Raw genomic sequence first — 11,931 nt, 5'->3', positions numbered from 1 at the left:
CCGTTTATTACCGGTTATCCCGTTTATCAAACATTTTACTGATCTTTGAAGCTGAATGTTCGAACATTTGCTTTCATTCCAAACAAATTACAGACAAAAACAACTGTTCGAACATAAATAAAATTTTATAGCATCGTTCAAATGTATTTGGAACTGTTAACCGTTGTAGTACGTAAAATGAGCTTCCTGGAGAATTCACACAACAATTTACAGATAGATCCGATATTTTTTACCCCACCCACATCTCAAAATGTGTCAACAAACTAGCGTGGCATTTACTCTTCTGGAAAACAAACATTTTAAAGCGAAACAGACTGGTCTCTGACAGTAAGATGACTGAATATTAACTTACTATAAAAACACGCGTATATGCAGTCTTAAACTAAGAAGAATGGTTAAAATCCAATGAGTATCCACATTTATTTTGCTAACACATTTGACCTTCCAAATTTTCATTCTATAAATAGCGGCGTAGTAATTTGCTTAAAATAAAAAGTGTTTTCATTATTTTAAGGAACATTTTTGCACTAATAATACTTCATTTTTTACTGTTCATAAAGCTTTGCAATAAAAAACGAGCGAATATTAAGCTATAAGAAAGTAGAAAAGTTGACAGCTATAATTATGCATGAGGGGCGCTCCACGGGTAGCAGCGTAAAGCCCACCCTTTAAAAAAAAGGGGGGTAATTCAGAAAAAAACAAATAAAACTCCGAAAATAAGCATAAAAGAAACAGAAAATTTGTTTATTTCAGTGTAAGATCGTATTTAATTTCACTCGTGATCTTAAAAAAAACTACATTTTCACTCGTGGCTTCGCCACTCGTGAAAATATGTTTTTCTATGACACTCGTGAAATAAAATACGATCTTACACTGAAATAAACAAATATCCTCTATATATCATACGAAAATGATTGCGAAAAAAAAGTTACTGATGTTGACTAGCCATTATCAATTGAAATTTACTTTATATTTTCTTTATTCAATTTATAAGTTTAAAAGTGCTTATGTTTCTTTGATATTTAGTACAAAATACGAAATGACTAATTGAAGGAATATCTGTAGTGATCAAATAATTATTTTCAAAATTAAAAACTGTATAATCCATCATTACTACTATCTATTTCCGAAAATTAAAAATAAGCTAAAAATTTATAATGGAACCTTCCACAAATGCTCCCCACGCCTCTCCAACACTGTCTGTTGTAGATATAATGTAGTTAAGCGTTTTTAGTGTATTATTATTCATTGATTTGGACAAAACGTGTACTCATCGCCTAAAGCTTTCATGTTCGGTGTAATTTGCGTACAATAGGTAGCCGTTTCATCGCCGCGTGGAGAGCCATGGACCATTCCAATAAGTTTCAACAATGGTGATTCAGATTCTGTGTCGCTGTCATATTCTAAAGTAGAGAGTACCTCGTCATTTAAAAGACAAGGATCAACTTTAAAAACCAATGCACCAGAATCCCCATTGCTAGAGAAGGGTTGTCTTTCACCGTCCTTCAATGCCCCTACGACATTGATGAGGCCTGGGGCATCAAGAAGATTTACATGTGAGTTTTCGCCAATAGTACCAAATGTAGGTTGGCATGAGGTTCCAATATGGAACACTATGTCGCCTGGGTAAACGGCATCGTCTATTTCGCTGTAGTGAAACTGGAGTGATTGTTGTTTAAAAGCTGAAAAAATACCATTTCAATATATCAGTCATTTTATAACACAGTCACATATCGAAAAATGGTTCATATAGGGAATATGCGCTCCTTATTTTTTAATATCATGTCTTTTCCTACATTCAGCAATATTTCTTATGTATGTTCCCGCGCAATGTGGATCAGTCGATGAAAAACGTCTCAGGGAATCAATTGTTTCCGCCTAATGACGAACGTTTGATTTTTATGTCCTTTTAAGACCTTTACTTTGAACTGTCCCTCGTAAAGATAACATAAGAGCATTACATGCTCAGAAGATCATTGTCTATTTATTTCGCGCGTAATACGAAGCATGTGATCTTAATGTGCACATTATGTCACGTAACCGTCGTTACGTATCAACTTTAAAGTGTTACGTAACATAAAAGTTACGTATGAAACACTTTAAAGTAATTACCAAAAATCAATAATAGAATTCAAAATTTATTTGTATCAAAAAGTAAATACTCCATATTTGTATCAAAAAGTAAATACTCCATCATGGGGATCAAATGTAGATACACTTAGATGCTGACAGTTCGTGATAGCCGCTGGCTATTAAACCAATTAGCGTGACAGTTCATGACTATAGAATACATCCCTTCGTCTATAATAAGATATTAGATATGCATACCTGTCACAAACTGGACGAGATCAGCAGTATATATGAACGCATGTTACTCATTTTAGTTAGATTAGGTTTTGGGCGTGGACTGGACATATGGCCAGTATGATACTTTATTATAGACTGATTATTATACTTAGAAAGAACGGTGAACAATAAAGACTTAGAACACTTGAACAGTTGTTGGTTGGTTACTGAACGAACTATCACGAAAGTTAAGTGAACAGTAGCGTTACGTGACAATTATTTGCCAATTATTGTCCCGAGCTACTATTTTTATTCATGAGTGATCTAAACGTAGTTTTGTGTAAATGTCAATTGCTGAAAATAGTCATTATGTAAACGTTTTTTTTAAAATAAAACTTCTGCTTTAAGTTACCTTTCTTTGCCCGCTCGCTGATGTTCTTAACTGATTGGTTTGACTTCGGGTCGATTTGTATAAGTGCAACGTCAACAAATGCATCTATACCCTCGTCCAATTTTTCAAATGTTCCGTACGCTAATCGTTCAACTCTTACATTTTCATCTGGAATAAACTTTTTTAGATCTTCTCTGTCTAAAGCAACATACTTTTTGTTTTCGTCCAATACCACAACTCTTGTATCCATCCGTTCTTACGACCACTACTGTATGAGCACATGTAAGTCCATACACTGTTGAATTGCTCCTTCGTTTCAGAAGGCCTTGTGTAGTTATTTGTCTTATATCGAACACATAGCATGGTATTTTTTGACATTGGTGATCGATGATCATCTGCATTTTGAGTTCATAGAACTCTCTTACATCAACCTGATACCCACCTGCTATATCGGGGAAACTTTCCCATCCAACAGGAACCCATCCCTTGCAGTACACATAGATTACTATGCATATAACCGGTTTGCAATCGACGGTATAAACCTTCTCGTTGTTGCATGAAAACTTCGTGGCTTTGACTGTACTGAATGATATTTGAGAAACATTTGGGTACCTCATATATTTCATTGATATCTCTTTCATCGCTGACTTCATGGTATGTACCTTCGTTTTTAGTTCTCTTTTAATTTTCTTCAGCTCCGCCTTGTTCGACGTACTCATACGTGATATTTCCTTATGAACAGCTTTGTCTTCTAAAACTGCATTGCTTATGTCTTTTACATATACTGGAAAACCGTTATACGTTGGTACTGGAATCGGACTGCGTGAAACTACAATTAATGTGATATCGGGGTTGTTCGCATTAATTGCCGCATAGACTTTGATGACTTTCGTCCGATCGAGTAATTCCAATATATCTTCGGAAACCAAGCGACATAAACGTCTTACAAGTTCTGTTTGTCCGTTCAAGATGTTAATCGCACGTCGAAATGTTTCATATGTAGGCGGTGTCTGCATGTTATCAATCAGTGTTTCTATCCCCGCTTTATCGTTCTTGTTTACCAAAACGTTCCAAGGATTCTCTAAATCAACAAATTAATCATTTCAGTTTCCAAATGGTCAAAATAAAAGAAGGTACTGTTTACACACTTCGTATTTTAATAAGGATATATTTTTACTTAGCACGGTCCATGATGGTCCCAGTGTAGATGTGCATAATTTGATAATGTTAGAGCCGTAGGTTTTGAGCGTTGTCAGTTTCATAATATTTCATAAACTCAACCATCAATGGAATTAAGACTGGAGATGAAAACTATTTGAGGAAACAAAAAAATACATTTAAATAGTTTGAAACCACATATACATCACGATTAACATGTATATTTTACATTTTCTACACGTATTAACTGTGCATGTGTTAGACATCTGAAGTTTCTTTCTTCAAAAAGATACGAGCTTCCTACAACTTAAGAATACAAAAAAGAATAATACTGAAAATTTGCCCGGACTTACGTAGTTAATGTTGATCATTATGCTGTCAGCATGGTGTTTGTTTATTCATTTATCAATTGACATATTTAAAGGTACCTTAAACAATAAAGAAATCATTACTCGGCTTATTTTGGTGTATTGTTGTTTAATGAAAGCAGTAAGAGTATTTTCCACTTAAATCTAAACAAAATTTTGCAAATCAACATTTTGCCAAATATTTTAACAGGTTTTGGGGTACAGCTGTAGCAGAGTGGCATGGTTCCATATAGTTGAGCATGTACTGTTATTATGGATAGGGAACCTTTTATTTCATTATAATCAAATATTCGAAATATGTTTGGCCATCATTTCCTATCAAATTTAAATGGATTATTGTCAATTTCATTCTAGAACTAGTAAAATCAGTCCTGTTTGTAATTTTATAATACAATTTCTTTGTTGTGTGGTAAGTTTTGTACATTATCAAATGCATAGTTGCTCTACCTATTTAATTGAAATGAGTAGGACAACTCAACGTTTGATTATTACATATTATATATAATAAATAATGCATGGTTCATCGTTTCCCATGATCCGGTAAAAGTTTAGCAACTGTAAAACAGGAATACTTCGTATTGCGAGCATTAACGTTTTTAATGAATTTTGTGCAGATTTTAAAATGCTATTTAAATTGTCAAATATATATATATATATATATATATATATATATATATATATATATATATATATATATATATATATATATATATATATATATATATAATTGGTATGTTTATCAAGAATTGTTAGATACCACCTTGAAACGGTCAGTGAAATGTAAATATACTGGGGGTTTAAACCAGTTCATATGTACAAACCTTGATCTTATCCCAACAATTCTTAATAAAGATAAAACACAAAAGTTAAATCTTATTAAATTATGCATTAACTTGAGGAAACTTATCAATTAAACAAATAATAGTAAAACAAGAGCCCCAAAAGGGTCTATGCTCTACTGGCATGGCTCTTGTGGTTATTTTCAATCCAGAGCATGTACGTTTGAGTAATAGGCAACAAATATATAGTTTACTTTTAGTGTTTGGGTTAGCTCACGCTGCACGTTCAACATCTGAGGACAGGAAGTGTTGTAAGCAGATTAGTTGCATAAACTATTTAAATATGTGCCAAGTAAAAAAAAATCACTTCTGTAGATTTAAAAATAAAAAGTCGGTCAAAGGTCAAAGTCAAGGACATCCGAGGACAACAAAAATGTTTGTTTGCAAAACTGTTCACATGGTCAAAATTGCATCACTGTAGCTTTAAAAATGAATAAGTAAGTCAAAAGGGATTGGACCAGCTTTTGCCCAAGGGGCATTATTTCAAATGTTTTCAATTGCATCATATGATGCTCCATAACAAATATCAAAGGTATGGGCCTTGTGGTTTGAAACAAGAAGATTTTGAAAATATTTCTTAAATAAGTCTCTAGGAAAATTGTGACACCCAGGGCAGTGCCAGTTTTGACCCAAGGGGCATAATTTGAACAACCATGGTAGTGGACCACTAAATAAAGCCTTGTTCAAAATAGCAAGGATTTGCATAGAGGTTTCAGACAAAAAGGTTTTTAACATTTAAACATTTCCCAATTTAAGGGGTAGGGAGGAGTCCGACCCTTACAAAGAAAAGAGAACTCTTCACTGGGCCTCCGCCTACGTCACCGAGGTCGTTTGCATTTGCCGCACTGGTCCCTTACGGGACAATCTCCGTGGGGGTGAGGAGTAATGACCCCAGGGGCATAATTTGAACAAACCTTCACAAGCGATTATTACTTTACATGCAAACTTGGCTAAAATAGACTTCGCTCATGTGGACTTGGCTAAAAATAGACTTAGCTTAAAATAGCATTTTTAATACTTTCAAGACCCATAATTCAGGCATGCATAGGCAGATCTGGCTGGTGTTCAAAAGGAACCGAGTTCTAATGGATGTCTAAATACTGTACAAGTTTCATCGATATACAATCAAAACTGAAGACTGTATCATGTTCACAAGCAATTCTTTACAGACGAACTGACTTTTTAATACTTTTAGGCCCATAATCTAGGCATGCTTGGTCTGATCTGGCTGGTTTTCGAAAGGAACCGAGCTCTAATGGATATCTAGATACTGTACAAGTTTCATCGAGATACACTCAAAAAGACTGAACACTGTATCGTGTTCACAAGCAATTGTTTACAGACGCACTCACGCACGAACGCACGGATGCACATACTACGTACACATTACCATCGCATAAGCTCTTCTGGCCTTTGGCCAGTAGAGCTAAAAACGAAAAGGTAAACCACAAGTACTTTAACGATTAGAGATCCCAACTCCATCTGCAGACGGAGGGAAACAATTCAGAGCACCTAATGCAAATACTTTTCAAAGATACGATGCAGTCATCGTTAGAAACCAAAAACATCACACACAGTCTGCCTTATAAAATAAAAGGTTTAAAACTGTGTGATCATAGAGTTTCATAATAAAAAGCATCATTGTACTAAAACTGGGAACAAATAAAGAAAAACATTATTAAAAATAAAAGCGACTTGTATATGCTATTCTCTCCTTCCAAATGATTTGAAAACGTAAAATATTTGAAGAACATTAAGTCACAGCCAAAACACTCGGAGTCAGTCAACACGTGTTCGCCAAAAAAGGTTTTAAAGATAACATGAATTAGCGTCCCAGCTGAGATGTCGGCTGACATTAATGATTTCTATATAAACTGAGTGTTCATGAGCGAAAGGGAGAAGGAGGACAGAGGAGTTGAAATGCGTCGTATAGCACATTAAAACTGTTTTAAGAAGTATTTCTATTAAAAAGTATTAATCTTGGACTTGGCTTTTGATATTGCGCATTTTAATTCACCCTGTTACACAATTAGTCATGTACAACTCTCTTCTTTCAAAGGGTTTGTGAATAATTGTTGGTGCTTATTGACTAGGCGGGTGTTCATTTCGAACAAACTATGTCGATATCATTGTCCTATTCACTGTCTACTCAAACATGAAAGAAATCAAACTCTGCATTCAAGGTAGTAATGTGTACGTGTTCTTGGGGTATTATGATCGCATTGGTGCTCTAATTTCCTATCGTTATTGGGATTGCTGCATTGATCCAATTTAAAATGCATATAATGCACAATTAACAGACAAACTACGTTTTCTCTTTCGTTGATGTAAACCTTTAAAATGATTGTTAAAATTTTAACCTCTGAGCCTGTGTTGTTTCACAATGAAATTCGTAAATCAATTGGTAATCGATACCTGCCCTGTAAAAAGGTCAATTAAAACATAACATCAAATTACTCTGTACATATGCCCTGTAACAAATTTCTAGGAAACCAAACAAACACTATCAGCAACAAATACTCTGTAAAAATGCCCTCTTACAAACTTCTAAGAAACCAAACAAACACTTTCATCCCGTAACAAAGCATATTACATGAACGATCTAGCAAGGGCGCTTTGGGACCCTTCAAATCAATCCTCCGAATTTTGGAAATTTATTAAGTATGGTAGCACTGCACTGTCAATACGCAGTTGCCTTCTATCACTCAGACAGCATTTCTGGTATACACCGGACAATTATGGAAGTAGCCGATGTCCGATACACTTCTAAATTTTAAAGCTTGGGGATCGGATTTAGTGAATGTTGATATACTTAATGAAGTCTCATCCTTCTTTTCTACACCCATAAGAACATCCCAAGTCAGTGAAAACTCGCACATGTATGTGCAGATCTTAAAAGAATACCATGACAAGTAACCGTAGGCCTTTTTCTTTGTTAAGTGTCCTTAGTAAACTTCTCGAACATACTATTAAGAGACATTTATCTCTTTTTTCCTGCAACACAATGTTGTAACGTCATTCCAATCTGGATTTGTAACTAAATATTCGTCTGTCAATCAGCTTACGTTTGTTAACCATACATTCTGTCAAGCGCCAGACGAAAGCAAAGAAACAAGGTGTGTATTTTGTTACATATCATAAAATATGCTATTTCCATTTTTGTCCGGATTGTTAGAAGAAGTGTGAGTTTGTGCACAGAACCTCGTTGAATTTTCCTGTATATTTACATTTTGCTGACAGTTTTAAGAAGGTATCCAACAATCTTTAATAAACATCCCTTATCTCATATAGTGTATATTTTGTTTGTAGTTCTGTGTCTCTGGATTGGCCCTGTGCCTTGAGCGGGGATCATGTTGAATCGTTTAACTTATTGACCCGTTTCTTCAGTTTTTCATATAGCTATTGAAAACATACCTTCATGACGATACATTAAAAGCGCGTAACACGTAAACAGACAAATTTATTTTCTATAACCTCTCTCTAATCAGGTAAATACGTTCGATATAGAATTGGTTCAGCATAATTTATGTTAGTACTTGGTAAGAAATGTAATCATTCATCGATCTTGTTGATATGCAAACTGCCATTTTCTAATTAAATGCGAATTACAACACTTATTTTCTCTAGTAATATATCGTTTTTTTTAAATAAAAAGATGATAATTTTGAAATTTAATTGATGTTAGGTGTTAATACGTTTACATAAATAACATTTCTCTTGTTTTCTTCTTAGCTTCGCCTGTCTTGTCTTGAGCAGAGCTCGGAAACTATTGGATGGCTTAAAATTGTAACATAGCTCAATTAAAATGCATGAGATGTCCATGTTATGAACCTTCAAGAGTCTAGAGTACTTCTCTCAAACGTAACCCCCGCTTGTCAATTTTTGATAGAAATAAATTGTCAAGGGCATTTGCTAAACTTTAATTGTTGGTCACATTATTGCGGAATTATCTCCCCTGTTACCATTATAAATATTATGCAGTGAACGATTATTTCCTTTTTGCGAAATTTATTGGTGAACTGAAAAAAAAAATATTTACCCCTTGATAGTTAATACACATTAAAGTTAGTATAATATCAATTGACTTTCGTATTTACATATACGTGTTGAAACAATCATTTTCATGATATGACTTACTGACATAAAAGCTTAACTATAAGAATCAAACCATACATGAGGATAAACAGTATTATAAAATCTTAAATGCTACACACTTGGTAAGACTTGGGATATGCAAATGCAAACTGGTGATATTTTAGAGAAGTAAACATTTTGTTTTATTTTGCTTACCTAGCCCAATAACCCCTCTCACTGAACGTTCAGTCTTTTCAGATATGCGCATCGCACCTACTTCTTCTGAAGGAATCTCAACATCAAGTCCTTTCCTACATTAAAATAAATTCAACTTTTTATATAAAAGACAAAAACAAATAAGCTTTCTTCTTTAAACTCAAGAAAATATCAAAAAGAAGTTAGACATTGCAGATTAATCACGTTAGACGCGTGAAGTGAATACAATTATATATATATATATATATACAGACAGTCAGACAGACAGACAGACAGACAGACAGGCCTCAAGACGGTAGGCAATCACGGTCAAATACCGGCGTTGCCTGTATCGACATACGTAGGCGATGCCGTCAGTGGCAGGCGCTGCCTGTACCGATTCATAAATTTATCGATAGCTTAAATCATCGTTTTTATTGGAAAAAATTAAATGTTTGTTGTTAATTAAGACTATATTCATTAGAATAAAAAATATTAATTTGAAAGAAATAATATTTAAATATAAAAATATATAATTGCATGAACAGCTACTACCACGTCTGCGTGTCTTCAATTTGTCTATGAAATTTTACTGCGGACAATTTCGAGGGAATAATTGTTGTATTTAATATATTTAAAATGTGCGATAATGATCATGTTGTTTTGAAATTACTAACAAAAGCTGATAATAACAGTATACAACTTGCTATGATTAAAAAGACCCGTCAAATAATGTATCGTCTGTGCAATTTACGCTTTTAACTTCTATTTAACACTTTGTCATACCGCATGTACCGATTGCTTAGTGTTGCAATCTTTCTAAGCATTTTGACATTAAATCAACATCATTGAAATTAAATTAACAAGGTACTTTTCAATTCAATTTACCTTATTTCAACATATAAAAGTACAAAAACTGCTACTATTCCACTCCTATTGACTATCCTATTTATAAACAAGAACATTGCAAATTTGCGGGCTCGTGTACATATCCACAAAGAACGCTGGGTGCATAAAAAATGAGATCTATGTATATTTAGATTGTTTTCCATGTTTCACGCGTATGCGCCATGGTGTTTTACTGCACCCAACTGTTCATAGACCGGAAGGGCGGTAAAGATCATAAAGCACCGCTTACAGATAGTGATCTTAAATTCTTTAAAGGGTCATATAAAAATTGGTTGACGGGAAATATGTCAGCTTAAGGCTGTATTGTGTTTGGTACTGAAATGACATGCTGCTGTTAGGAATGTTTTTAATAACCCCATTGAAAATATGTGCATGCAGTTATAATTGGTCGTAATTTAAAACAAAATATTGTTGTTGGTGTTTGAAACATTCTGTCACATAAGTTTTCCCAATTTTAAGGCTATCTTTTTATTTCAGTTTAAGATAAAAAAATAGTTTCACCCACTGATCACCATAATTAATAATGTTCACGAGTAAGAATGTAAGTTATCATGTTCGCGAGTGAAATATATTTTGAATATTTCTTATGTATTTCAAATGTTTTTTTAAGAAATTGAATCCATTTACCAGTGCTGTGTGACATGATGTTCATCACGTCATGATAATTATGGTATTTAACTGTGAAATGCATGACAGTTCAAGACTTCTTTTATATCTAATAACGACTTAACAGTTATCTATTATGTAAATATTGATAAAGTTACGTATCTTTACCTCAAGTAATTTTGCGATGAATGTTTTATTGTTCATATCTCATATATTTTCACATTAAAGTGTAGCTCCGTAACAGTGAAGGATATAAATGAGTGAGTAAGTGATACGAACAGAACGAACGAACGAAAGAACGAAAGAACGAACGAAGATGGATGGATGACAGACGGATGAAACCAACGAACGATCGAACGAAAGAATTAATTAATATACTAATTAATGAATGACATTGTACATTGTATCCTAGCAAAAGTGCAACTGAAACCTTCAGTATTTTATTTTTGTAAATTAACGCCATTTCAAACATTACAAACCTCCATGTTTTTATTTAGACGCGATAATGATGCACAAGATTCACAAGATTTCATTTGATTCATGTCTGCCAATCGGACTGAAAAAACAGTACTTTTCATTTTATAGCTAAAAAGGACGTGTTTGGTATCAAAATTCTTAAAATGTGCTCAAGCTCTATATTATAATTGAATAAAACATGTGGTTTTAAATGAAATCCGAAAAGTACAAAACATGAAGTTTAAGTTGAATTGTGTCGGAAACTAAAGAGATTGGTAAGCCCCTCCCCCAATCGAACCGGCAGACCTTTCTTTTTTGAATCTTCTCTCTGATTGGCTGAGGGCAATATTCTGTCAATTGTCAAAAATGCACTGCCTCTTCCTAACAAGATGTCACAGAGAACACTGACTATTATCAAAAAGAACAGAAAACATGAATGTACCAACAACCAGCCATAAAGCATAAGTCTAAGACGGAAAATTACACAAACCTTCAAAGAATTGGCTGGCTCAAGTTGTTTTGCGCAGTCACATAAAATGTTCCTTAAAAAATGTCGGGCAGCAAAAACAAAATAATGGTGGGGAAGGTGTGTGTTTTCATGAATATCTCATATTGAAATAAGAAATTGTCAGTAATATAATGAAATATA

The 11,931-nt window shown here is 33.9% G+C and overlaps 1 protein-coding gene across 1 annotated transcript; it reads right to left on the bottom strand.

Moving 5' to 3' along the window:
- Positions 1-1,075: 1,075 nt before the first annotated feature.
- On the bottom strand, positions 1,076-9,384 carry LOC128203506 (uncharacterized). Its single transcript, XM_052904948.1, has 3 exons — positions 9,333-9,384; positions 2,699-3,758; positions 1,076-1,682 (listed from the first exon to the last, which is right to left on the bottom strand). The coding sequence occupies exons 2-3, from the start codon at positions 2,925-2,927 to the stop codon at positions 1,246-1,248; spliced, it is 666 nt and encodes a 221-aa protein (XP_052760908.1). The 5' UTR covers positions 2,928-3,758; positions 9,333-9,384; the 3' UTR covers positions 1,076-1,245.
- Positions 9,385-11,931: the final 2,547 nt, after the last annotated feature.

This window comes from Mya arenaria, chromosome 9 (genome assembly GCF_026914265.1).
Source record: "Mya arenaria isolate MELC-2E11 chromosome 9, ASM2691426v1".
NCBI classification, from domain to species: domain Eukaryota; kingdom Metazoa; phylum Mollusca; class Bivalvia; order Myida; family Myidae; genus Mya; species Mya arenaria.
Note: the sequence above shows the minus strand (reverse complement) of the source record. Positions and strands in the feature narration are given on the sequence as shown.